Below are 26196 nucleotides of genomic sequence, written 5' to 3' on the forward strand. Positions count from 1 at the left end.
CAGGTAATTAGTCTCTGTAGAAGGCAATTATTTAGCTAAGCAGGTGGGCTTAAGAGAGGGCTGATCTCCCAGAACACTGGCAAATGCACACAGATATAGGGTAATTGTTTCACCTTAGGCTCAAGAGTAAAAAACAGATTATAGATATGCAAACAATTACAGTTTTATAAAACCTTAGGATGAACTTAATAAGAAGGGCTGTGGTTTCTTTTCCTAAGGTAGAGGTTTCTCCACTGGGGAGTCTCCATGTGTGCAACAACCAATATCCACTGAGAGGGTCCTATCCTGAATATGTCTAGGGAAATAAAAGGTTTGGGGGTAACTGAGTGCTTGGGAATAAAGGCATCCTAAGATAGAAGGACTCACATATGAAAAGGATAAAAGAAAGAGAAACTTGGTCTTGAGAAGAAAAAAAGGAAGAAGGGAGAGGGGGAAGAGGAAAAGGAGGGGCTCACTGGGAGAAGAGAAAAGCAGGATGCTCTCTGAAATTTTTGGAATTCTAGGTGTCGCAAGCATTTTATGTCCAAAAAGTAAACAGAGATACAAGCACCCAACTGGGACTGTGCGACAGAAAACACTATTCTAAAGGGTCCTTATAAGAACTGAAGTTGATATTGAAACAAGAGGCCCTGCTAAGAAGCTTTGTCATCTCTACTGCTGATATATTATATCTAAATATTATTCAGGTAATTTGGTGGTAAAAGTGTCCCAAATTTTAGACATTTCCAGGAATTTCAGAGGGAAATTAAAAGGAGTTGATTAAAGACCTGTAGTCATATTCCACTAAATTAAAAGTCTAGAAGTTCTGGAGACCTACGTACACATGATTCTCAACCAAGATTAAGAAACAGTCCCTCTTCCTCAAGACTAGTCTTTCTTCCTCAAGATTAAGCAATAGTCCCTCTTCCTGTGCACTCATGGTGCGCAGGTCAGATAAACCCAGATGTAATTATATCACAGCAAGAAATACACAATAATAGAAACAGTGCAAAGTTTAGAACTGGTAGAGAAAAGGAAGTGATTAACTCTTTTAGTAAGATGAGTTTTGGCTTCAAATGATACAATATCAAAAGAGAAATCTGATGAACAAGAATTCACATGGTGGACAAATGTGGAAGCATGAATGACCAAATGACGAAACAGCCTGATTTAGACTGCATTGGTTTCTTTCCCTTTTATCCGAGACCACCGTTTCTCCACTAGAAGGAGACCACAACATGTCTAAAAATGGAATTGAAAAAAAACATGACTGGGATAGAGAGAAATATCAAAACTGAATCAACTACCCAGGTAAGAAGAGTCAACAGGAAACCTGGATGTGATCATCTGGCCAGCAAATGAGGGAATGATGAGGACAATAGGAAGAACAAATAAAAGATGCCTTCAAACAGAGAAAACAGCTGCAATTTCCCTTTGCCCATTATCCTCTATATAGTTTAAATGAAGAATTGCATCTGATTGGAATTTAGTTATCTTTGAAAATTCTAGGCCCCATACAGAAAAAAAAAAAAAAACTAATGACTTGCTAATTACTCTTATTCCAACATATTAATTACATGTCAGTTCAAATAACTTGATGCTACCTGTAGTGGTTCATAGCAGCTTTATTTTGTGAAACTATACAAGGTAGGAACGTGTGCAACAGTATGAAGTACAAGCTTCCCACGTGGTCCTAGTGGAAAAGAATCTGCCTGGCCATGCAGGAGTCGAAAGAGACACAGGTTCGATCTCTGGGTTGGAGATAGCTCCTGGAATAGGAAATGGCACCCCACTCCAGTATTCTTGCCTAGAAAATTCCACAGGCAAAGGAGCCTGGCAGACTATAGTCCATGGGGCCCCAAAGAGTCAGACACAACTGAGCAACTGAGCACAGCACTCCAAGCCATATATGGAATGGTTCCTGCTTCTGAGAAAAAAAAATATCCTGGGAGAGGCATGCCTCAAGAAATAATGTCAAGAGGAGGGGTTGAAGATGGCGGAGGAGTAAGACATGAAGATCATCTCCCTACAAATGCATCAAAAATACAGCTGCATGTGAAAAAAGTTCCTACAGATCACCTATTGAATGTTGGCAGAAGATTTCAGACTTCCAAAAAGACAAGCTAATCTCCACATAAAGCAGTAAGGAAATAGCATTGAGAAAAAAAATGAGAAGAAACCAGACAGGTCCTGCACCTCAAAGAGGGAGCTATGTAGGAGGAATAGCTTCTGCATACTTGGAAACCCCCTTACAGGTGGGGACAGGGGGAGCTTTGGAATCTCAGAGGGAAATGACACAGTAGGTACTTGGAAGACAAAATGGAGAGAATTCACCACAGTGATCACTGTTGACCATCACCTCCCAGCCAAGAAGTGGTTTGCACACCCACTGTGGTAAATGCGGTCTGGTGTGGAGGCTCAGAAACTAGGGGTCAAACCCCAGGGATAGGACCAGAGTTGACTGCTGTGAAGATACTCTGAGGGGGTCAGTACAACACAGACAAGGGAATCTAGGGGAAAAGCCAAGCCCATCAGAGAGACAAGATCATTGTTGCAGGGATCCTCTAACTCCATGCACTCACAGATGGCAGGTACCCACCTTCGAAAGTGCCATAGGTGGGATGAGCTAGCTGTGGTCTATGACCCCAGAGGTGGATATGATTATGGACCTGCTGCTGCCAAGGCTGGCATGAGTGCCAAAGGTGGGGGGAAAGACAGGGCTGTGACTCCAGAGGTGGGCATGATTGTTGTCGCAGTGGCTGCCAATCTGTGAGCAGGCACAATTCACTACCCACAACATCTTGGGAGACTATGTAGCTTGGCTCATCCAAGGGACCAGAACAAATGCCTCTAAGAAAGCACACAACCCGCCTCAGACTGTAGCAATTTCTGGCACTTTCACAGAGTAGGCAAATGAATCATATTAAACAACTAGCAAAGCAGGAACACAACCCTACCCATTAGCAGACAGGCTACCCAAAGTCATACCAAGCTCACAGACACCCAATAATGCATCACTGGGCATGACACTGACATTCAGAAAGACAAGATCCAGCTGTACCCATCAAAATATAAGCATCAGTCCCCCTCACCAGGAAAACTTCACAAGGCACTGCAAAAACCACAGCACTGGAGGCAGAAACCCTAAATAAGAGGAGCTATGATGTGGCAGCCTGTGTAAAGGAGACACCAAACATAGTAAATGAAACAAAATGAAAAGACATAAAACATGCAACTGAGGAAGGAGAATGGTAAAAACCCACCAGACCAAACAAATGAAGAAGAACTAGGCAGTCTACCTGAAAAAGCATTCAGAGTAATGATAGTAAAGATGATCCCAAACCGTGGAAATGAAATGGAGGCACAGATAAATCAAACGGGGCCATGGATTGAGAAGACACAAGAAATATTTAACAAAGACCTAGAAGAAATAAATGACAATCAACAACATAACTGAAATAAAAAAATATGCAAGGAGGAAGGAATAATGGAATAACTGAGGCAGAAGAACAGATAAGTGAGATGCAAGATACAATGATGGAAATAACTGAAGCACAGCAGAATAAAGAAAAAAATAATTAAAACAATTGAGAGTTTCAGAGATCTCTAGGACAACATTAAGCACACTAACATTCAAATTATAGGGGTCACAGTGATAGTGGAAACATTAACACCCTACCCACATGAATGGACAGATCATCCAGACAGAAAATTAATAAGGAAATACAAGACTTAAAAGACACATTGGATGAGATAGACCTAATTGATGACTACAAGACATTCAAACCAAAAACAGCAGAGTATACTTTTTTCTCAAGTGTATCTATAACATCACCAGGATAGATCACATCTTGGGTCGCATATCAAGCCTTGGTAAACTTAACAAAATTCAAATTTGGATCAAGAATTTTTTGACATAATGTTATAACATTACATATTAATTACAGAACAATAACTGTAGGAGACAGGCCTACTAAAAGGCCTGGCAAAAGAATTAAACAATCTTGCTTAGAGGACAGGACTCCACTATGTGACTCCTGAAGGAATTCAAGAAGGAACAAAAAACATCTTGAAAGCAGGATGTAAGCCTGGGGATGCTGCTGCCGCTGCTGCTGCTAAGTTGCTTCAGTTGTGTCCGACTCTGTGCGACCCCATAGACTACAGCCCATCAGGATCCCCCATCCCTGGGATTTTCCAGGCAAGAACACTGGAGTGGGTTGCCATTTCCTTCTCCAATGCATGAAAGTGAAAAGTGAAAGTGAAGTCGCTCAGTCATGTCCGAGTCTTAGCGACCCCATGGACCGCAGCCTACCAGGTTCCTCCGTCCATGGGATTTTCCAGGCAAGAGTGCTGGAGTGGGTTGCCATCACCTTCTCCAACGCCTGGAGATGAAAAGCCATCAACAACAGACTGTTTCTATCTTTGGTGCCTGGGCGGCACATAAAGATTAACTGGGTCTATGTCCTTGAGGCAGAAAAACAGGGATACAAAATTGTTAAATGTTAATGGCACAGGATTATCATTGAAGGCCACCTGAACTGCTATGCTCATGTAAACATGTACAAGCAAGTCTCAAAAGGTATAATAAAGCAGACTTGACATCAGTTTGGGCACCTTCACCTCATGTTGGTATTGGTCCCCTGATCCCTGCTGTAACTTTCTTGAATGTTTCTCATTCTTTCACTGTGCTGTGCTTTCGGGAACCTGTGCTGTCGTGCTGGACTCAACAAATAACCATTAAAAACACAAACACATAGAGACAAAACAATATGATTTTAAATAGCCAAGAGGTCACTTTAGAAATCAAAGAGGAAATTTTAAAAAATACCTAGAAACAAATGACAATAGAAACATGACAACTAGTAAAAGCAGTGTTAAGAGGTAAGTTTAGAGCAATACAAGCCAGCTCAGAAAACAAGAAAAACTTCAAATGAACAATCTAAACTTATACCTAAAGTGATGGGAAAAAGAAGAAAAAAAATCCCAAACTTAGTAGAAAGAAAGAAATCATAAAGATCAGAGCATGAATAAATGAAAGAGAAATTAAGGAATCAATAGAAAAGATCAATAACACTAAAAACTGGTTCTTTGAGAAGATAAAAAAATTAGAAGCCATTAACTAGACACATCATGAAAAAAGGAGAAGAATCTAATCATTAAAATTTTAAAGGAAAAGTCACAACTGACAAGACAGAAATACAAAGTGTTATAACAGACTATTATGAGCAACTGCATGCAATAAAATGGACAACTTGGGGAAAATGCACATATTCTTAGAAAAGTATAACCTTCCAAGACTGAACCAGGAAAAATTAGAAAATATGAAGAGACCAATCATAAGCACTGAAATTGAAACTGTGATTTAAAAAAAAATTTTCAGCAAGCAAAACCCAGATAGCTTCACATGCAAATTCTATCAAATGTTTAGAGAAAAGCTAACATCTATCCTGCTTATACTCTTCCAAACAATTTCAGAGGGAGGAAATCCCCCAAATTCATTCTGTGAGGCCACTATCACCCTGATACCAAAAGCAGACAAAGATATCACAAAAATAGAAAATTACAAGCCAGTATCACTGACGAACATAGATGTAAAAATCCTTTAAAAGTTCTAGCAAACAGAATCCAACAATATATTAAAAGAAAGTGGGTAAATCCATGGCTGATTCATGTCAATGTATGGCAAAAACCACTACAATATTGTAAAGTAATTAGCCTCCAACTAATAGAAATAAAAGAAAAAGAAAAATAAATAAAAGAAAGTGGGATTTATCTCAGGGATGAAAAGATTCTTCAATATATGCCAATCAATCAATGTGATACACCACATTAACAAATCAAAAGAAAAAAAACAGTTCTCTCAAAAAATGCACAGGAAGCAATAGAAAAAATTCAACACACATTGATTAAAAAAAAGATTAAAAAAAATCTCCAGAAAATTGTCATAGAAGGAACCCACCTCAACACAATACAGGCCATATATGACCAACCCACAGCAAACATTACTCTCAATGGTGAAAAATTGAAAGCATTTTCTCAAAGATCAGGAACAAGACAATGGTACCTACTCTGGCCACTATTACTAAACATAGTTTTAGAAGTTGAGACACAGCAATTAGAGAAGAACTATAAATAAAAGGAATCCAGATGAAAAAATAAGTAAAACTCTACTGTTTGTAGATGACATTATACTATAGATAGAAAATTCTATAACTGCCACCAAAAATTTCAAGAGTTTTTCAATGAATTTAATAAAGTTGCAGGATATAAAATTAATACACAAAAATCCCTTGTATTCCTATACACTAACAATGAAAACTCAGAAAGAGAAATTAAGGAAACAGTCTCAGTCTCCACCATAACAAAATGAATAAAATACCTATGACTAAACCTACCTTAAGAGACAAAGGACCTATATGCAGAAAACTATAAGACACTAACAAAAGAAATCAATGATGACTCAGATAGAGAGATATACCATATTCTTGAACTGGAAAAATCAACATTGTAAAAATGACTATACTAATCAAATGAATCTACAGATTCAATGCAATTACTATCAAATAAACAATAGCATTTTTCACAGAACTACAAAAAAAATCTATAATTTGTATGGAAATACAAAAGATCCCAAATAGCCAAAGCAATCTTGAGAAAGAAATCAGAGCTGGAAGAATCAATTTCCCTGACTTCAGACTATACTACAAAGTTACAGTCATCAAAACAGAATGGTATTGACCCAAAAACAGCAACAGAGATGAATGGAACAAGATAGAGCAGTCCAGAGGTAAACCCATGCACCTATGGGCACCTTATTTTTGACAAAGGAGGCAAGAATATACAATGGCAAAAAGACAGTCTTCAACAAGTTTCAGTGGGAATACTGGACAGTTACATGTGAAAGAATGAAATTAGAACACTACCTAACACCATACATGAAAACAAACTCAAAATGGATTAAAGACTTAAATGGAAGGCCAGATGCTATAATGCTCTCTATGGAAAACATATGCAGTGTACTCTTGGATATAAATGACAGCAAGATTCCTTCTGACTCACCTCCTGGATTTATGGAGATAAAGACAAAAATAAACAAATGGTACCTAATGAAACTTAAAAGTTTTTACACAGCAAAGGAATCTATAAATGAGATGAAAAGATAACCATCAGAATGGGAAAAAAATAATTACAAATGAAGTAACTAACAACTGGTTAGTTTCCAAAATATGTAAGCAGCACATACAGCTCAATATCATAAAAACAAACACTCCAAACAAAAAATGGGCAGAAGACATAAACAGACATTTCTCTGAAGTGGACATACAGATGGCAAATAAATATATGAAAAGATCATAAACATTGCTCATTACTAGAGAAATGCAAAAGAAAACTACAATGAGATATCACTTCACACCAATCTGAGTGGCCATCATCAAAAAATACACAAATGATAAATGATGGAGAGGATGTGGAGAAAAGGGAACTCTTCAGAACTGTTGGTGGGAAGGTAAATTGATGCAGCCACTATGGATAACAGTATGGAGATTCTTTAGTAACAAATCTATCATATGACCCCAGCAATCCCACTACTGGGCATATACCCTGAGAAAATCACAATTATATGGAATTTATAAAGATAGTAATGATAAACCTGTATGCAAGACAGCAAGAGAGACACAGATGTATTGAACAGTCTTTTGGACTCTGTGGGAGAGGGCGAGGGCAGGATGATATGGGAGAATGGCATTGAAACATGTAAATTATCGTATATGAAATGAGTCACCAGTTTAGTTTCGATGCATGATACAGGATGCTGGTGCACTGGGACGGGATAGGAGGGGAGGGAGGTGGGAGGGGGGTTCAGAATGGGGAACACATGTACACCCATGGCGGATTCAAGTAAATGTATGGCAAAACCAATACAATGTTATAAAGTAAAATAATTTAATTAATTAATTTAAAAAAAAGACACTTGTATGCCAATGTTCATTGCAGCAATAGTTACAATAGCCAGGTTATGGAAGCAACCTAGATGTCCATGGACAGACGAATGGATAATGAAAATTTGGTAGATAATAGAATATTACTCAGCCATAAAAAGGAACAAAGTTGAGTTAGTTGCAGTGAGGTGGATGAACCTAGAGCCTCTTACAGAGTGAAGTCAGAAAGAGAAAACACAAATATATATTAACACATATGGCGTCTAGAAGAAGGGCACTGATGAACCATTCTCTAATGGACTTGTAGACAAAGCAGGGGAAGTTGCAGTTGGAAGATGTGAGAAAGCAGCATTGACATATATACATGATCATGTGTAAAACAGATAGTGGAAGGTTACTATGTAACATAGGGAGTGCAGCCACGTGTTCTGTGATGACCTAGAGTGGTGGTATGGGGGAAGAGGGAGGCTCAAGGAGGGGAGATTATATATATACATACACACACACACACACATATATATACTATTTCACACTGTTGTATGGCAGAAACCAGCACATCGTAAAGTGATTTTTCACCAATTAAAACTCAACATTGAAAAAACTAAGATTATGTTACCCAGTCCCATCACTTCATGGCAAATAGAAGGGGAAAAAATGGAAACTGACAGATTTTATTCTCTTCGACCCTAAAATCACTGTGAACAGTAGCTGCTGCCATGAAATTAAAAGATGCTTGCTCCTTGGAAGGAAAGCTATGACAAACCTAGACAGCCTATTGAAAATCAGAGACATCATTTTGTCAACAAAGGTCTGTATAGTCAAAGCTATGGTTTTTTCAGTAGTCATGTATGGATGTGAGAGTTGGACCATAAAGGCTAAGCACTGAAGAATTGATGCTTTTGAATTGTAGTGCTGCAGAAGATTCTTGAGAGTCCCTTGGGCTGCAAGGAGATCAAACCAGATAATCCTAAAGAAAATCAACCTTAATATTCATTGGGAAGACTGATGCTTAAGCTGAAGATCCAATACTTTGGCTTCCTGATGTGGCCAACTCATTGGTAAAGACCCTGAAAATGAGAAAGACTGAAGGCAAAAGGATAAGGAAGTGGCAGAAGATGTAATGTTTAAATAGCATCACCGACTCAAAGGACATGAATCTGAGCAAACTCCGGGAGATAGTGAGGGATGGGGAAGTCTGGAGTGCTTCAGTCCGTGGGGCTACAAAGAATCGGACATGACTTAGCATCTGAGCAACAACTAAAATTTTTCGTAAAAGAAAAAAAAAACTACGTATAAATTAAGCTACAATGATATATTACCCAAACAGGAAATATAACCCATAGTTTTTAATAACTTTAATGGAGAATAATCTATAAAATACTAAATCACAATGTTTTATGCCTTAAAATAATATATCACATCTATGTGAGTTAAAAAACATATTACAATAAGAAACAAATCAAGTATAGAATCACCTTCTACATCTATTCTCAAAAGAACTGATGCAGTAAAGTTAGTAGATATTTGAACAATTTTCTTAGTATTATTACCTACAAGATCCTAAAGGTGTAAACAACCCAAATTTTCATCCATGAATGAATGGGTGAACAAAATGTGGTATATTCATTCAGCATAATGTTGTTCAATTTTAAAAAGAAAGAAAATCTCTGACATACAATGTAGGTCAATCTAGAAAATATTTTGCTAAACAAAATAAGCCATGCTACAAAGACAAATATAGGATGAATCTGCTTACATGAGGTAAATAGAGTAGTCAAAAATATAGACTATGGGAAAGGTGAGAGTGGGACTAACTATTTTAAAGTAACAGAAATGAAGTTAGGTATGAAGTGTTCTGTAGATGGCCAATGGAGATGATTGCACATTAATGGAAGTATACTTAATGTCCCTGAATGGTTTAAATGGTAACTTTCATAGTATGTATACTTTATCATAGCACAAATAAAGAGCTCCAAAAAAATGAATAAATGAAGGCATTCAAAAAATTAATTTCAATACAACATTATAGGTGATAGGCATTGATACAAAAAACGTGTTCAAGATGTGCTCGGGCCTGGAGCACTGGGAAGACCCAGAGGGATCGGGTAGAGAGGGAGGTGGGAGGGGGGATCAGGATGAGGAATACATGTAAATCTATGGCTGATTCATGTCAATGTATGACAAAAACCACTACAATATTGCAAAGTAATTAGCCTCCAACTAATAAAAATAAATGAAAGAGAAAAAAAAAAGATGTGTAGTTGGTCGAAAAGAGTGAAACATTTATTGCTTTAATTTTGAGGTAGAAAAAATCCTTATTGTTAAATTTGTCCATTACTTATGGGTTTCATGCTTTCAGTGATAACTTATGTGTTCTCTTCTCAATACTCTATAGCATCTTGTAGTACTAAAAAAACAAGACAGCAGACTCAAAATGGAGTCTTTTAGGCTAAGCCACACGTCATCAAACCAAGACATAATTACAATTTCTGCTCTCCCAGAAATGCAATCTTAATCTAGTCAGTCAAGAATCACATGATCAAAACTAATTAGTTAATCTACCTGGTAGATCCCTGTTATCCCCTAAGGGAAATTAATATTGCAATAACCAATCCACTTTTATATCAGTATTATTTCCTTATTCCTGCTCCCCATTGCCTATAGAAGTCTTCATTTTTGTATAGCACCTCAGAGCTCCTTTCTGTCTGCTAGATTGGGTGCTACCTTATTCAAATCAATTTTTGCTCAAATAGAGTCTTAAAATTTTTAATTTGCCTCAGTTTATCTTTTGACAGTAGATATACATTCCATGGGATATGAAATTGTGAGTGCAAGTATAGGCTGGTAAACTCATGAAATCAATTTAGAACATGTATTCACATTATAGTGGGACTTACTGAGGATTCTTATAATACAAATGTGTTGGTTTCAAATTTTTGCTTTGTTTTTAATTGACAAAGTTCGTGGAACTTTGCTCAATGTAACTGCCAATCAATTACTTGTACAATTTTTAGGGATAGATGGGGATTACACAAATATGGAATTGTAGGTAGATTTTGCTGTGGTCTGCATTATGTCATTAGTTTTGAAATATCATTAGTTAATTCACCAAAGCACTCATTCATTCCACAAATATTTTCTGTGTCAGCCACCGTGCTGTGTACTAGATTCCTAGATCCAGGCATCTGATGAAGAAATACAGATAAGAGAAACGCTTGAGCATGTACTGTCTACTGGGAATTAAGTAAATGCAATTTTCTCAGATGATAACTATGTTTGATATATGGAATACTAGTCTTTCATTTCTGATTACTTTGATTGTTACTTGTATCTGGAAGGGTTTCCAATATGACCCAATAGGAGAGATTTTATGGAAGTGAATCAGTAGTCATAGTACATTAGAATGGAAAGTAAGGGATATGTGAAGAATGGGATAAAAGAACAGAGAGATAAACAGTAGTCATAAACACCAATGTCTATTACTAGTAGGCATTCAATAAACACTGGGTATATCAATGAATGAGATAGAATTATAAGACTGGTTTCAAGGAGAAAAATGTTTATATGTCAAGAGAGAAGGAGGCAGGCAACAACAATAAGACCTGAAAGAAAATGAAAACAAATGGAGTTCAGACAGAGTCAATGATGTACATGTGCCACATCATGGGGGAGGGGGCAATTTTACGTTATCCCTAATATGTTTTCCTTACATGCATCACATAAATATTACAAAATATCTTCATTCAGGAAACAGGCTATTTTATTCCAAAGGGAATGCTGTGATTTCTTTTCTGTTTTATGTCCTTGTTCTGCCAGTAGAGATCAACAGGGGCATGGATCTGGAATATTCCAAAGGTTACTCTGAGAGGAAAATGTATGACTCTGTTCATAAACTACAGCTGCTGCTAGACTCTAAGCTCTGAGGAAAGGAATTTTTGTCTGCCTTGCTGTCTGTTATGTGCTGACCATCTAATATAATGCTTAGCACATAGGAGGCAAAAAGATGGACCTCTTCTAGAAGCTGCAGAAGGTAAGGAAACAGATTCTCTTCCAGAGCCTCCAGAAGGAATGTAATCCTGCCAATATCTTGATTTTAACTCCGTAAGACTGACTGTAAACCTTTGACATCCTAAACTTTAAGAGAACAAATTGTGTTATCTTGAGCCACTATGTTTGTGGCAATCTGTTACAGAAGCCATAGGACACTAACGTGAAGAATTTCCTGGTTGCTTTTTCATGACAAGATAAGTGACAGAATGTCCCTATATCAGAAACCCAGCACCATGGAGTAAGTTGGGTGAGGGTTTTGCTAGATTCATATGTCAGCTTTCATTTATTTTTTGTAACTTAAGATATCTATGAAAAAAAATTCTTGTCCCATCTTTCACATATTAACAGGAATCCCCAGTAAATGGCAATATGTTGATTGGAAACTAAAGACCAATTTGACATCAGCTATTCAGATCTTGAGAAAACAATAGAAAAAATGCTCAGTCTACTAATTATACTTCTAAAAGTTTCTTAAGCCAGTTCAAAACTAAAGAAAAATAGAAAATAATTTTAAGGACAACATTACATATAGATGATAAATTATTTCAGCCTCCAGTAGCATTGGTTCAAATCAAGTATGATCTGAGACTAATCAATGTATCTAGGTTAGTAAGTATAGTCATGGTTACATGATTAATGTTTTGAACCTACATGAATTTTTAAAATATATTCATGCAAGATCTAAGATCTGAACTTAGGAATAAAAGTATTTTGATATATATTGAAAGCTAAAGCTCCCCATTATACTAGAGTATAATAAAGATTATTACCATATAGAATTCTTTTAAAGATTAGTTCACAAAGTTCTGCAACTCCTGAAGTAGAATGTGACATGATTTTATTTTATTTTCAAGTGGACTTCTTGCTCCTTCAGCCAAACAGCTCATGTAATTTGAAGCTACTTCTGTTTAATATATACTTATTATATGTGAGCTTAATACTAAAATTAACTTTTCAGATGTTGACTACTTTGCATTAAGTACGGAAATAAAAATGTCTATTGTCATCCATGTATGCACATTTCTAACTCTATATATGATTATATTAGGTGGTATCCACTTGGTTTCTGAAAATAAAATGCACTTTCTTCTAATAGTATGAATGTGAAAGGAGAAATTTAAATACCTAAATAAGTAATATCTTAGCGATTAGTTACTTCACTCACCATGCCAACATCTCTTTTGCTTAGCTCAGTAGTCCTCTGGCATTGTAACAGTATTATAGGAACAATGCTTTTCTGTGTGTGGTTTCCACAGTTCAGTTCAGTTCATTCTCTGTCATGTCTGACTCTTTGCGACCCCAAGGACTGCAGCATGCCAGGCCTCCCTGTCCATTACCAACTCCCAGAGTTTACCCAAATTCATGTCCATTGAGTCGGTGATGCCATCCAACCATCTCATCCTCTGTTGTCCCCTTCTCCTCCTGCCTCAATCTTTCCCAGCATCAGGGTCTTTTCATTTGAGTCAGTTCTTCACATCGGGTGGCCAAAGTATTGGAGTTTCAGATTCAACATCAGTTCTTCCAGTGAACACTCAGGACTGATCTGCTTTAGGATGGACTGGCTGGATCTCCTTGCAGTCCAAGGGACTCTCAGGAGTCTTCTCCAACACCACAGTTCAAAAGCATCAATTCTTAGGCACTCAGCTTTCTTTGTAGTCCAACTCTCACATCCATACATGACTACTGAAAAAACCATAGCCTTGGCTAGACGGACCTTTGTTGGCAATGGTTTCCTAGCCAGGTTCAATTTCATCAAAGACTTCAGCTAATATATCCAGTCTCTTCACTCTTTATGCCTCATTCCCCCTATCTACTCCCATCATTGTCAAACACTTAGTCTCTGAATCACAACTTGATTTCAGAGCTTCATTGAAGGAACATTTACTGAGTGAACACAGTGGACCAAGTACATGGCATTATCAAGAGCGTAATTTTGATTATCAAGATTATAATGATAGCAGTAGGCATTATCATTGATAAGATGCCTATGACTTGGTAAAGGGTGAAAAAGCAGAACAGTTAGATGAGGTACAAGCTATCTCGGAGGTAAGCAAATTAGTTTCTCTGTAACCAAGTTAGTTTCTGATGGATCTAGTACAAGTGTAGACTCTATTCCTCACAGTTTGTAGGATCTATTAATATAGGGTATCATGCAACAATCTAGGGTAGGGAAGAAATGTGACTAGTCAAACAACAAACTGATTGAAAAATAATTACTAATTGTGGATATATCCCTTTTGATTGTTACATTTTATTTGCCAAAAAGACAGATTTTCAGGTATAGGAAGTATGAAAGGCTCTAGTAAACAACAGAAGAAAGCCTACAGTTAAGTGTTAAAGGAGATGTCATAGAAGGTAGTCTACAGTATACAGATTAGGGGTAAAAAAATAGCTGGAAAAGAGCATGAGACATAAAGAAAAAATTAAGGACAAGCTATCATGCTGGCAAAAGAAAATGAACGCTTTTCTTCCTGGATAAATTATGGTGAGACTACATGAAGCCAGGGCAGCGAATTCATAGTGGTGTGGGGAAAGATCAGGATAGGTCAAAAGAAGCAGGGAAATTGAGTATCCCAGTGAGAATCTCCAGAAGACATAATATGAGAGAAGCTTTGAAGGGAGGTCTCCGTACATAAGTATAGATTATGTGCTAGCTGAGTCTTCTCCATAGAATGTAAGTCCCACAAAGATAGGAAATACAAGTAGGGTGTTCAATGTTTAATCTATAGCCCTGAGTGTAATGCCTGGCCCTTTGCAGGTACTCAAGTATTTGCTAAAATTAATGAATAAATGAATTAGGATCATCACCAGATCTAGAATTACTTAGATAATGGGCCAGGGATCAAGGTTTACCAGTTTTATGCATACATGAGTAAATTAACACTATTTTACATTATATTTATAAATATTTATATTCAGAACTTCTTTGTCTATTCTTTAGATATTCCTATTTGGAGGTTGATGTGCACAGATGCACTATACCAACTGAATCGTACTGTCATGTGTGATTTGAATGAACCATTTCAGTCCTATTGAACCCTATAACAGAATCAGTAGGATGAGTAGTATGACATTTTGTTTTAGCTTATTATACATCAGGTAGAAGAATGTAGTGATACTGGAAATAGAATTCCAAATAATTTATGAGACTAAATAATTTTTCAGAGACTAAATATCCTGGGCCATGCTGTCAATTGTTTTATATATGAAGTGTCCTTTAGCTTATAAAATGAAATGTCAATTGGCCAGGAAAACAGAACATGCATTTTTAAAAGTCAACAGTGTAAAGTGATAAACAAAGAAATATACTGAGGCATCAGTTATGTAATCTGCAATGCAAAATCTACATTACTGTTATTACTGGATGCTATAGTACCCTCAAGTGCTAACAGTTTGAGATGTCAGGTCTGTAAGGTTGTGGAAGTTAAGCTATGCACCACAGAAAAGACTAAAAATATACGCTTTATCCAAACTGCAACTTTCCACACTCAACTTATTCTATGAAACTATGAGAACTGAGCTTATCAGATAACTCATCACCATTCACAAAAGGAAGAAGAGCAGGTTTGCAGGAAGACATAAAAAATGAGTTTAGTTTTGGGCATGTAAATCATATGTACCTGTGGAATATCTATGTACAGAGATCTTGTGCAAAAATTCTAGTACTGATTTCCTCAGTCTTTGGGGATTACTGTCTCAGTCATGATCAGTTTTATCCATTCACCAGTGTGTTACACAGATATGATCATTCTAGTGTGTTGCTGTTGTTTAGTTACTAAGTCATGTCTGACTCTTTTGCGACCCCATGGACTGTAGCCCGCCAGCTTCCTCTATCCATGGGATTTCCTACACAAAAATATTGAAGTGGGTTGTCATTTCCTTCTCTAGGGGATCTTTCTGATCGAGGGGTCAAACCCGCATCTCCTGCTTTGGCAGGTGGATTCTTTACCACCGAGTTACCAGGGAAGCCCAATGTGCACCATGACCTAAATATGTTTGAAAAGCACAGGTCCAGTGGGAAATTGGATCCATTAGTTTAGAACTCATGATATGATGTCTGGATTAGTGATTTTGGTGTGTTGACATCACAGAGGTGCTAGTAAAAACCAAAGAGAGTTGAAGTAACTAGAACCAGACTTTCTTTCCTGTGGTAACAATTAGAATCTGGGACACAATATATGAAATAGCTCTTTGTAGTACTTGAACAATACACAGTATAGAACCCTGAGACAGGGGGAAAAGCAAGATAAGCCTTATCATTGCCAGTTTGCTACCTGAAAACATTTTCTGGATGGTAGCATGGGGAGTGAAAGCTCAAGCTGAGTATGGACGTCTTGCTCAGTTGAAGAGACAAAGATCAGAGGTCAGAAAGGTGAGTAAACTAGAAGGTCAAAGTAAACTTTGCAGGTCAGAGTACCAGAGAAGAGGGATTTATGTAGAAAAAGAACTGAAAAACCCTTAGCTGTGGGTCCACTTGAGTCTGTCACTGAATACAAAACCACAAGTGCCTAGGATGAAAATCCATGAGGCCAGACAAAGAAATGTCAAGAAGCTTTATTCTGAAGAATACCCAGAACTCACACAGAGCTGGCAACTGTTTAAGTTTCAACTACTAAAAATGAAGAGACAAAAGAAATTGGACCTTAGCTGTAAGGCTAAACTAGCCAGGAAAGAATACTTTATATCGGTCCTAATAAGATTAAAAATAATCCTCAAACAAAGCAAGCTGATACACAAATAACTGACTACAAAATAAAATTCAACACACTAAAAAAGAAATCACCAAAACTGCAACACTCAAGTCACGATGTACAGAATGTAAAATTTACCAGACTTATGTAAAAAAAAAGAAAAATATGATCCATAACTAGGATAAAAATCTAATTATGAGGAAAACATGTAGAAGAAGTGAAGGGGGGCAAAGATAGAAGGCTGGGAAATACCCAGACAAAATTCAAAAGATAAGAAGAAAAAGGACCTGACAAAAGTCACTTGAAAGGAATAATACATGATGTTAGAAGAATTAAGAGACTGTTGAATCATAAATGTCATGTAGAGATAAAGTTTCAAAAGGAGGGAGTGGTCAATAAGGATATCAAGTAAGATAGAAACTGAAAAGAGTTCATTGAATTTCACAAGAATATACCTTCTATGCCTGACCAGAGTAGTTCCCATGGAGAGGTTGGGGTAGAATCCAGATTTGAGAAGGAGAGATGCTAATCATTGTTTCAAGGAAAGGTGTCTCAGATTCAGCATAGGCAAGTAAGTGTACATTTTATATTTAAAAATATATTCTACAACATTTATCAATGTCTCCTTTCTCTTATAGTCACGTTTCTTTCTAATATACAAACAACTCCCCAAAAGAATTATGAAATTAAAATTGTTACCAAAAAAGGCATTCAGCAGCTTCTGAACCTGAATATTGCTGCCCACGGTACGGTACAATCCCTCTGTCTTGATTCCTAGAGAAAGAAAACCAGGTCAGTTTTATTAATATAGCTAGAACTTTCATCTCCCTTAAGGTAGAGAAAGTGGGTACTTACACAATGGACTCAGTTCAAACAAGAAAGGATCTCCCTACTGTCTCCAATCTCTCCAGCCCTCCTCTACAATAGGGGAACAGTCCTGAAACATCTCTGCAAATTATTCTTTCCATACTTTCATTTGGATTGTACCAAGCCCTCAATAACATGACTAGAAAAGAACACATTCTATAGTAAATAGAAAAAAAAATGCTTATGTGAGTAGCAGCGGATAACAGAGCACAGTGTCATCATTTTGGAAAGAAGCTTGGGTTTAGTTGCAAAAGGAGGAGATATCAACCTTCAAGTTGTCCCTGAACAGGGATATGAAGTAAGAGAGAGCTACAGTATGGCAGGTGTGAAGCAAATAAACATTTTGTGTACTGATAAAGATTGAAACAACATTTCCGGGGGCGGGGTGGGGGGGGGGAGAGCCCTGGCTTATACACTACTCTTGCCTATGTTCAAAATATTCTCAGAAATAAGAAAGTATCACCAACCTGGAAAAATATTAATGCCACATTTTCTGGATTTTAAGTTTGCCCTCAACAATTTTTAAATCAATATGTTTTGTGGCAGAAACTGAACTCTTTTTTATTTAGGGTGGAACTATCCTAACACTGCTTGAAAAGTGCCAGATAGTATTTTAAAATATTTTATATGACATTTGAAGTTATTTATCACTAAAAGCAGGAAACCACAAATTATTCATATTTGGTTCTAAGTGTTGCTTCTTGACAAGCATACAGTTTTCTCAGGAGAAAGGTAAGGTGGTCTGGTATTCCCATCTTTTTAAGAATTCTCCACAGTTTGTTGGGATCCACACAGTCAAAGGCTTTAGCATAGTCAATGAAACAGAAGTAAACGTGTTTTTGGAACTCCTTTGCTTTTTCCATAATCCTAAGAATGTTGGCAATTTGATTTCTGGTTCCTCTGCCTCTTTGAAACCCAGCCTGTACATCTGGAAGCTCAGTTCACACACTGTTAAAGCCTAGCTTGAAGGATTTTGAGTATAAACTTATTTGCATGTGAAATGAACACGATTGTACAGTAGTTTCAACATTCTTTGGCACTGCCCTTCTCTGGGATTGGAATAAAAACTGACCTTTTCCAGTCCTGTGGACATGGCTGAATTTTCCAAATTTGCTGACTTATTGAGTGCAACACTTTAAGCATCCTCTTTTAGGATTTTAAATATCTCAGCTGGCATTCTGTCCCCTCCACTAGCTTTGTTTGTAGTAATGCTTCCTAAGCTGCACTTGACTTCAAACTCCAGGATGTCTGGTTCTAGATGAGTGACCACAAGCCATGGTGGTTATCTGGGTCATTAAGACCTTTCTTGTATAGTTCTGTGTATTCTTGCCACCTCTTCTTAATATCTTCTGCTTCTGTTATGTCCTTACTGTTTCTGTCCTTTATCATGCCCGTCCTTGCATGAAATGTTCCCATGATATCTTCAATGTTCTTGAAGAGATCTCCAGCATTTCCCATTGTATTGTTCTCCTCTGTGTCTTTGCATTGTTGGTTTAAGTAGGACTTCTTTTCTCTTTTTGCCATTCTCTGGAACTCTGCTTTCTGTTTGGTATGTCTTTCCCTTTCTCCCCTGTCTTTGCTTTTCTTCATTCCTCAGCTATTTGTAATGCTTCCTCAGACAACCACATGGCCTCCTTGTATTTCTTTTTCTTTGGAATGGCTTTGGTCACTGCCTCCTAGACAATGTTACAAACCTCCATATATAGTTCCTTAGACATTCTGTCTCCCAAATCTAATCCCTTGAATACATTCAACACAGCTGTATAATCATTAGGGATTTGATTTAGGTCATACCTAATGGCCTAGTGGTTTTCCCTACTTTCTTCAAGTTAAGCCTGAATTTTGTAATAAGGAGCTCATGATCTGAGCCACAGTCAGCTCCAGGTTTTATTTTTGCTGACTGTATAGAGCTTCTCCATCTTTGGCTAAAAAGAATATAATCAATCTGAGTTTGGTATTGACCATTGAGTGATGTCCATGTGTAGAATTGTCTCTTGGGTTGTGGAAAATGGTGTTTGCTATAACCAGCATGTTCTCTTGTCAAAACTCTGTTAGACTTTCCCCTGCTTCATTTTTTACTCCAAGGCCAAACTCGCCAGTTATTCTGGGTATCTATTGATTTCCTACTTTTGCATTCCAATCCCCTATGGTGGAAAGGACATCTTTTTTGGTGTTAGTTTTAGAAGGTCTTGTAAGTTTTCATAGAACTGTTCAACTTCAGCTTTTCTAACACTAGTGATTGGGGTATAGACCGATTACTGTGAAGTTGAATGGTTTGCCTTGAAAATGAACTGTTTGTGCCCTTTTTGAGGTTGCACCCAAATACTTCATTTTGGACTCCTTTGTTGACTATGAGTTCTATTCCATTTCTTCTAAGGGATTCTTGCCCATAGTAGTAGATATTATACACACACACACACACACATATATATATATATAAAATGGTTATCTGAATTAAATTCACCCATTCTTGTCCATTTTAGTTCAATGATTCCTAAAATTTTGATGTTCACGCTCTCCATCTTCTGCTTGACCATGTCCAATTTGCTTTCATTCATGGGCCTAACATTTCAGGTTCCTATAAAATATTGTTCTTTACAACATTGGACTTTACTTTCACCACCATCTATAACTGAGCATCATTTCTACTTTGGCCCAGCTGCTTCATTCTTTCTAAAATATTAGTAATTGCCCTCAGATCTTCTGCAGTAGCACATTGGACACCTTTTAACCTGGGGGACTCATCTTCCAGTTCCACATGTTTTTGTCTTTTCATACTGTCCATGAGGTTCTCCAGGCAAGTATACTGACACAGTTTGCCATTTCCTCCTCCAATGGGTCACTGGAGATTTTTGTTTTGTTAGAACTCTTCACTATGACCCATCTATCTTGGATGGCCCTGCATGGTATGACTCATAGCTTTATTGAGTTATGCAAGCCTCTTTGCCATGACAAGGCTGTGATCCTAATATTGCACATCAACTATACGTCAATAAAAATTAAATAAATTTTAAAAATCATTAAAAAAGAATAATCAGATTCAAACGATGCCAAGGCTATGGCTCATATCTTACCTTTGGTCTCAATTACATTGATGCACTTCCTAACAAACTTGAACCCCACTTCATTCAGTTCCACTGTTTCAAGTAAAAGAAAGAAGAGTTAGATCCTGCTGTAATAAGCCTCACCTAACAAACCTTCAGGGATATGGTTAAGAGACTACAGTGAGAGAATTAGGGGTTTGGTCTCTCTCCTTCAGTCACCTTTAAATGGAAAAACTCTTCATTTGGGGGAGAGACGTGGCTAAAGTTTTTACTCTAATAACAAAAAATGTTTTTACTTGACCCTTTTTGTATTATATCTGCTTGAGGCATGAGCTACAGCAAATGTGAAAAATTAGGCTGGAAATGCCTAATTTCTATTGTGTGTCTAGAACAAGAAGAATATAATTAGTGTTTCTCTATATTACTACAACTACCCCACCAATAAGCTAAGATAAAGTGACTTCCTTAGTTCAATCAAAAGACACCTTCTTAAAAAAGAGGTCTGAATTTCATTTCACACAAAGGTATCCATAAATACAGTTGCATCAATATTACAAATAATTGATGATAGCATTTACTGTGATTAGGATAGCTAACAGTTTATAATACCAGTAGATCAGAAATCTGACTTACTTTCTTCCTGTTTTGTTATAGGGCTGTGGTAGATCTACAAAAAAAAAGAGACAGAAAGAGCCACGGATATTGTGAATCACTATAGGTAAGTACAGCAAATACTAAATATCTTTCCTCAAATAAGCCATCAAAAGCATTAGTGACTTTAAAAGTTTAACAAGTAATAAAATGGGCTAAACAGAATCATCTTTGCCTAGGTCACTAGAAACAGTAGGATTAATAATCCCTGAAGATTACATTGGATTTCACACAGCTCACTGCAGTGGTAGCCTACCCATCTTAGACATTTACTTATGTAAAACTTAGAGAATTTTCCTGATGGAGCAAGAGAGTATGACAGAAAGAAGTGGTTTTCTCCAGGTTATTGGCAGAAGAAAGCAGAGTTAGATCTTGCTGTAATAAGCCTCACCAAACAAACCTTCAATGATCTGGGTAAGAGACTGCAGTGTTGAATAGCTGATGGTAAAATTTAAATATTACAATACCAATCTCCTTACCCAAAGGTGTTAGTGGGTATTTTCTACCCATATGGGTAGAAAAACAAGTGCCCATCTGAAAGAGAGCCATGTATTCACCAAACTTTCTCTGAGTCATCTTAAAGTATGCATTGTGATAGCCATGTGAGAAACAAGAGGAGATCCTTGACTCTTGAAGCCTAGTCTTGGCTTTATGGCTACATCATTATGAAACTTAGGCATGTCCCATTCATTCTCTAGACTTCAAAATTCATATCTCTAAAATGATCAGTGTTGCAGTAGATGTTCCTTCAAGAACTGATCTTCTTACTATGTATAATATTAGTGAATTGGAGAGGGGAGTTGTTAATAGAGCAGAAGCAACATTAGTAATGCAGGAAATAAGTCCTCTACATGCCATCTGTATAATCTGCTTTAACAATCTCTCTTTTTATAATAAAATTTTCTGCCTATATGTGTATGCCTATGGATAGGTCAGTGAGACAGGTCAAGTTGATAAGGATCCACATTCAGAGGGCCCATGTGCTAACATCATTCTTCACAAAAAGGCATCTGCACCTTTTGATTTTTAAAACTTTAAAGGGAGAATAAACTGAGGAGAGGGAATTAAGAGTAAAATGACTTACAACATTGTAAATTAACTATATTTTTATTAAAAAATAAGAAATAAATATGAACAACAACAAAAAAGAATAAAATGTCTTGCTGGGCTTGCTAGTATCCTGCTAGAAAAATATCACAGGCATGTAACAGTTAAGCTCCAAGTTTCTGTGAGAGAAGGGAACAGAGAAAGGCCCTGGCCTATTTTCTGGATGACAGTCCTTACAACACCGCTTCTCTCCTGCTATCTTATTGGTTGCTATACATGTAATCTTATAGCTGGGCCTTCCTCACTAGTCTTCAAGGCACTAGAAACACACAGAAAGAAATCCCTGTAATATATTCTCCATTTTAGCAAGTTTTTGCCTTGCATAAAGCAAGAAGATTAGATTGTACCCAAATACTACTGAATTTCAGTAGCTTTGCACCAAGCCTTCAGACCAGTGAGAACTTCAAACTGACATAGCATATTATGGTTGACAAACTGGCTTTCAATTTATTTCTTTCAAAGCAACTCTGTGAGATAGGTAGAACAGAAATTACTAAAACCGTTTTACTGAAGAGAAGAATCTCAGAAAAATTAAATAAGTAGCTCAAGGTCACACAATCATTGAATAGCAGAACCAAACCCAAATGTAAGCTTTAGGGATTCCAAAACTAAGAAGCTGACATTATGTCATATACCATAAGAAGAAACCTACACAGAAGATACTGGAGAAGAATAATGCTTTTTGGTGACCAGACTGTTCACATTGGTCTTTTTATGATAACTGTTAGCCCTGTAAAAGTATTGCTTGTAATCCTATGTAACAGTGTTCTAAATGGAATGGTGCATTTTGGGATATAGGATGGCAATGCCATCTCCTGCCCTTAAAGAGAATAAGTTGACTTAGGAATGTAAGGGAGAGGCAGTAAAACCATTCTGAATAAAATCTTAATAAATGCTTGTTCACAGTCATGAAAATTATTTTTCATCCTTATATATGAACACATATTAATGCTATAAACTACAAAAAAGGCTTAACTTTCTTTCTTAAGAAAACCTTGTGGGCATAGCTGAATAAGAAGAAAGAAGCTGAGAGACCTAGTTTCTAGGTCAATTACGATGCCTTTCTGATGCTAATTCTAGAGAAGTCTTTACCATCTCTGAAACTCAAGTTGCCTAACTTGTTAAACAAGAAATGTTATTCAGCATTTTCTTCTAACTCTAAACTTTTGAGTATGAATTATCTATCACCATTTAATTGTCCTGGACTCACTGCTACCACTAGAGCACACTCATATACTGGCCTATGTTACTGAAGTTTCCCCAGGGTAACTTACAGGTTCTTTCCCATCCATAGCCTCCATCCATAGTCTTCTGTTAGCTTCTGAAAGAGCTTGCAGAGTGATGGTTCCTGGTCTAAGGAATAAATGACAAGTTGAGAGCAGAAAAGTTAACTGAAAGAGTGGAGTCTTATAATCTAGGGTTCCTCTCAGCCCTGGGAGTTATGACACTGAGCAGACACAGGAATATAGATTTCCAATTTTTCAAAATCCTTTTCTACTCAGAAAAACAATGGAATTTAGAGAACAGTAACTTTGGAAACATTGGTGGAGGTAGTATCTTGGTGGCTTAATGCCACGGTCAGGCAAGGAAATATGAAGGCAGATGCTGACACCTCACCATAATACAGACTTAAATTGACCCCATTGTGTGCTTAAAACAAACTGAAGCTCTCCCTGCCTCTCGTTCTTAGAAACTAGTCATTTGATCTGAGTTCAAGTGGTTCTGAGCATCTTAAATGTAAGTACATATACCAGGAAAATGGCTTTGCTACTTCTACCACCTAGGATGTCCAAGGAGCATTTCGGTTGGAAAGAAGTCAACAACATGCACAGGGAGGCCTTCTGGCTGATTTAAGCAATCTTATAAATAATGACAACAACTACTAGTTACTGAATGCTCAGTAAGTGCCATAGTACTATAAGCACTTTATAAGTATTGATTCACTTAATCTACACAAGAAGCCTATAAAGCGGGGACTATAGAAATCCCTATTTTACAGAAGGGGAAACTGAGGCACAGAGAGGTTACCTGAGTCTGTGGTAAGTATAGAGCCAGGGTGCTGATTTAGGAATTTTAGTCCAGCAGCCATGTTCTTTCTTAGTTAATACATTATAAGGCCTCTTCTTCACGACATACAACTTGAAATCCAATTTTATTTTATTTATTTGCAGTAACTGCAACTATATACCCAGATGTATCCCAATTTGGTATACACTGTTCTTCTCAGACCTTCAAAACCAAACTGGAATTTGGGGATTAATCATACTACTTGCAGGCATAAGGTCTCTCCCACTCTCTGCCTAGTTGTGCCACTAGAGATATTTGTTCCTCTTAATTCTTCCATGTTAAGATGAGACCTCTCTGAGTCATTAAACATAACAGAGTAATGACAAGAGAGTTCAGTGGGAAAGTCACTGTGCCTCAATTTCTTTAGCCATAAAAAATTTGAATCTGACGAATTGGTAGGTCCTTTTTAGTTCTGATACCATGGGATTCCTATCCTACCTGTCCTTCTGTCTCTTACTACATTAAAGTACTCCTTAATAAATAAGGCCCCCAAATGATCTTTAAGCCAGAATCAATTGAAAACTAGGACTTGGCTTTCAGTACTGGACTCTTTCAAGTTTACCTTTCTCTAGGAAATATCCAACATTTTAGACATATCTTATGGGGCTAGAAAGTCTACAAATCTCTATAAAAATAATTACCCAGCTGGATCCTGAAGCTAGAAAGAAGGAAAGCAACAAAATGGGCAAAAAACATAAAGCAGATGCTGTAGACTAGATATGAAGTTAAACCTATTACAGACACAGTTTTCCTGTTTAGGAAATCAGAAAGCTGGTATGTATCCTCTCTTGATCATACAGAGAAGCTGAAAGAATAAATAAGTGACTATTCAGGAAGCATTTGGAGATTCCTGGGTGCTACTAAAAGTCAAATCCAAAGAACAATATTGTTAAGAACAAAATGACAAAGTAGAAAGAGTACTGACTTCTAGGCCAGGCTTCTCCATCATGATTTTAGACAAATCCTGTGCCCACCCTGAGGTCTCAGTCACTCCTCTAAAACAGAAAGGCATAAATAACATATTTGTAGTAGAGCTCAGTGGTTAAGAATGTGAGCTTGGAAATTAGTATGCCTGGATTTGGATCCTAGCTCTAACATGTACTAGTTTGCCTAATCTAAGTGCTTAACTTCTCTCTGTCTCCTTATCTTTGTGAGATTGGGATAGAAACACCGCCCACTTCATGTGACTGTGATGAAGACTAAAGGAAATTATACACTTAAAATGAGGTGAAGTAAGTCAGAAAGAGAAACACCAATACAGTATATTAATGCATATATATGGAATTTAGAAAGACGGTGATGACAACCCCATATGGAAGACAGCAAAAGAGACACAAATGTAAAGAACCCTCACAGAGAAGGCGAGGGTGGGATGATTTGAGAGAATAGCATTGAAACATGTATATTACCATATGTAAAATAGATGACCAGTGCAGGTTTGACGCATGAAGCAGGGCACTCAAAGCTGGTGCTCTGGGATAACCAAGAGGAATGGGGTGGGGAGGGAGGTAGGAGGGGTTCAGGATGGGGGGACACATGTACACCCTGGCTGATTCATGTTGATGTATGGCAAAAACCACCACAATATTGTAAAGCAATTAGATTCCAATTAAAATAATTAAAAAAGCAAAGGAAAACAATAAAATAAAGGCTGAGAATGGTGCCTAGCACATAGAGGTACTCAGTGAATGTTAGCAGTTGTTGCTGTCATCGTCATCATCAGTTATTATTATTATTACTATAATTATTGTCCATCAAGTTTTGATGGGCTATGAGACTGCAGCTCCAAATATTACTAGG

At 37.2% G+C, this 26196-nt stretch overlaps 1 protein-coding gene across 7 annotated transcripts in view; it reads right to left on the bottom strand.

Annotated features, from left to right (window-relative positions):
* OPHN1 (oligophrenin 1) overlaps window positions 1-26196 on the bottom strand; it is a 623734-nt gene that overhangs the window by 264827 nt on the left and 332711 nt on the right. For 6 of the 7 annotated variants that reach the window (XM_070461909.1, XM_070461913.1, XM_070461912.1 and 3 more), the window contains 4 exons: window positions 23604-23682; window positions 21205-21238; window positions 20602-20664; window positions 17360-17434 (listed from right to left, as the gene is read on the bottom strand). In XM_070461909.1, the coding sequence (XP_070318010.1) occupies window positions 17360-17434; window positions 20602-20664; window positions 21205-21238; window positions 23604-23682 (251 nt within the window). The remainder of the gene's footprint in view (window positions 1-17359; window positions 17435-20601; window positions 20665-21204; window positions 21239-23603; window positions 23683-26196) is intronic. The other variant, XM_070461910.1, reaches the window with a different exon arrangement.

The sequence above is a fragment of the Odocoileus virginianus genome, chromosome X, assembly GCF_023699985.2.
Source record: "Odocoileus virginianus isolate 20LAN1187 ecotype Illinois chromosome X, Ovbor_1.2, whole genome shotgun sequence".
In the NCBI taxonomy this organism is placed as follows: domain Eukaryota; kingdom Metazoa; phylum Chordata; class Mammalia; order Artiodactyla; family Cervidae; genus Odocoileus; species Odocoileus virginianus.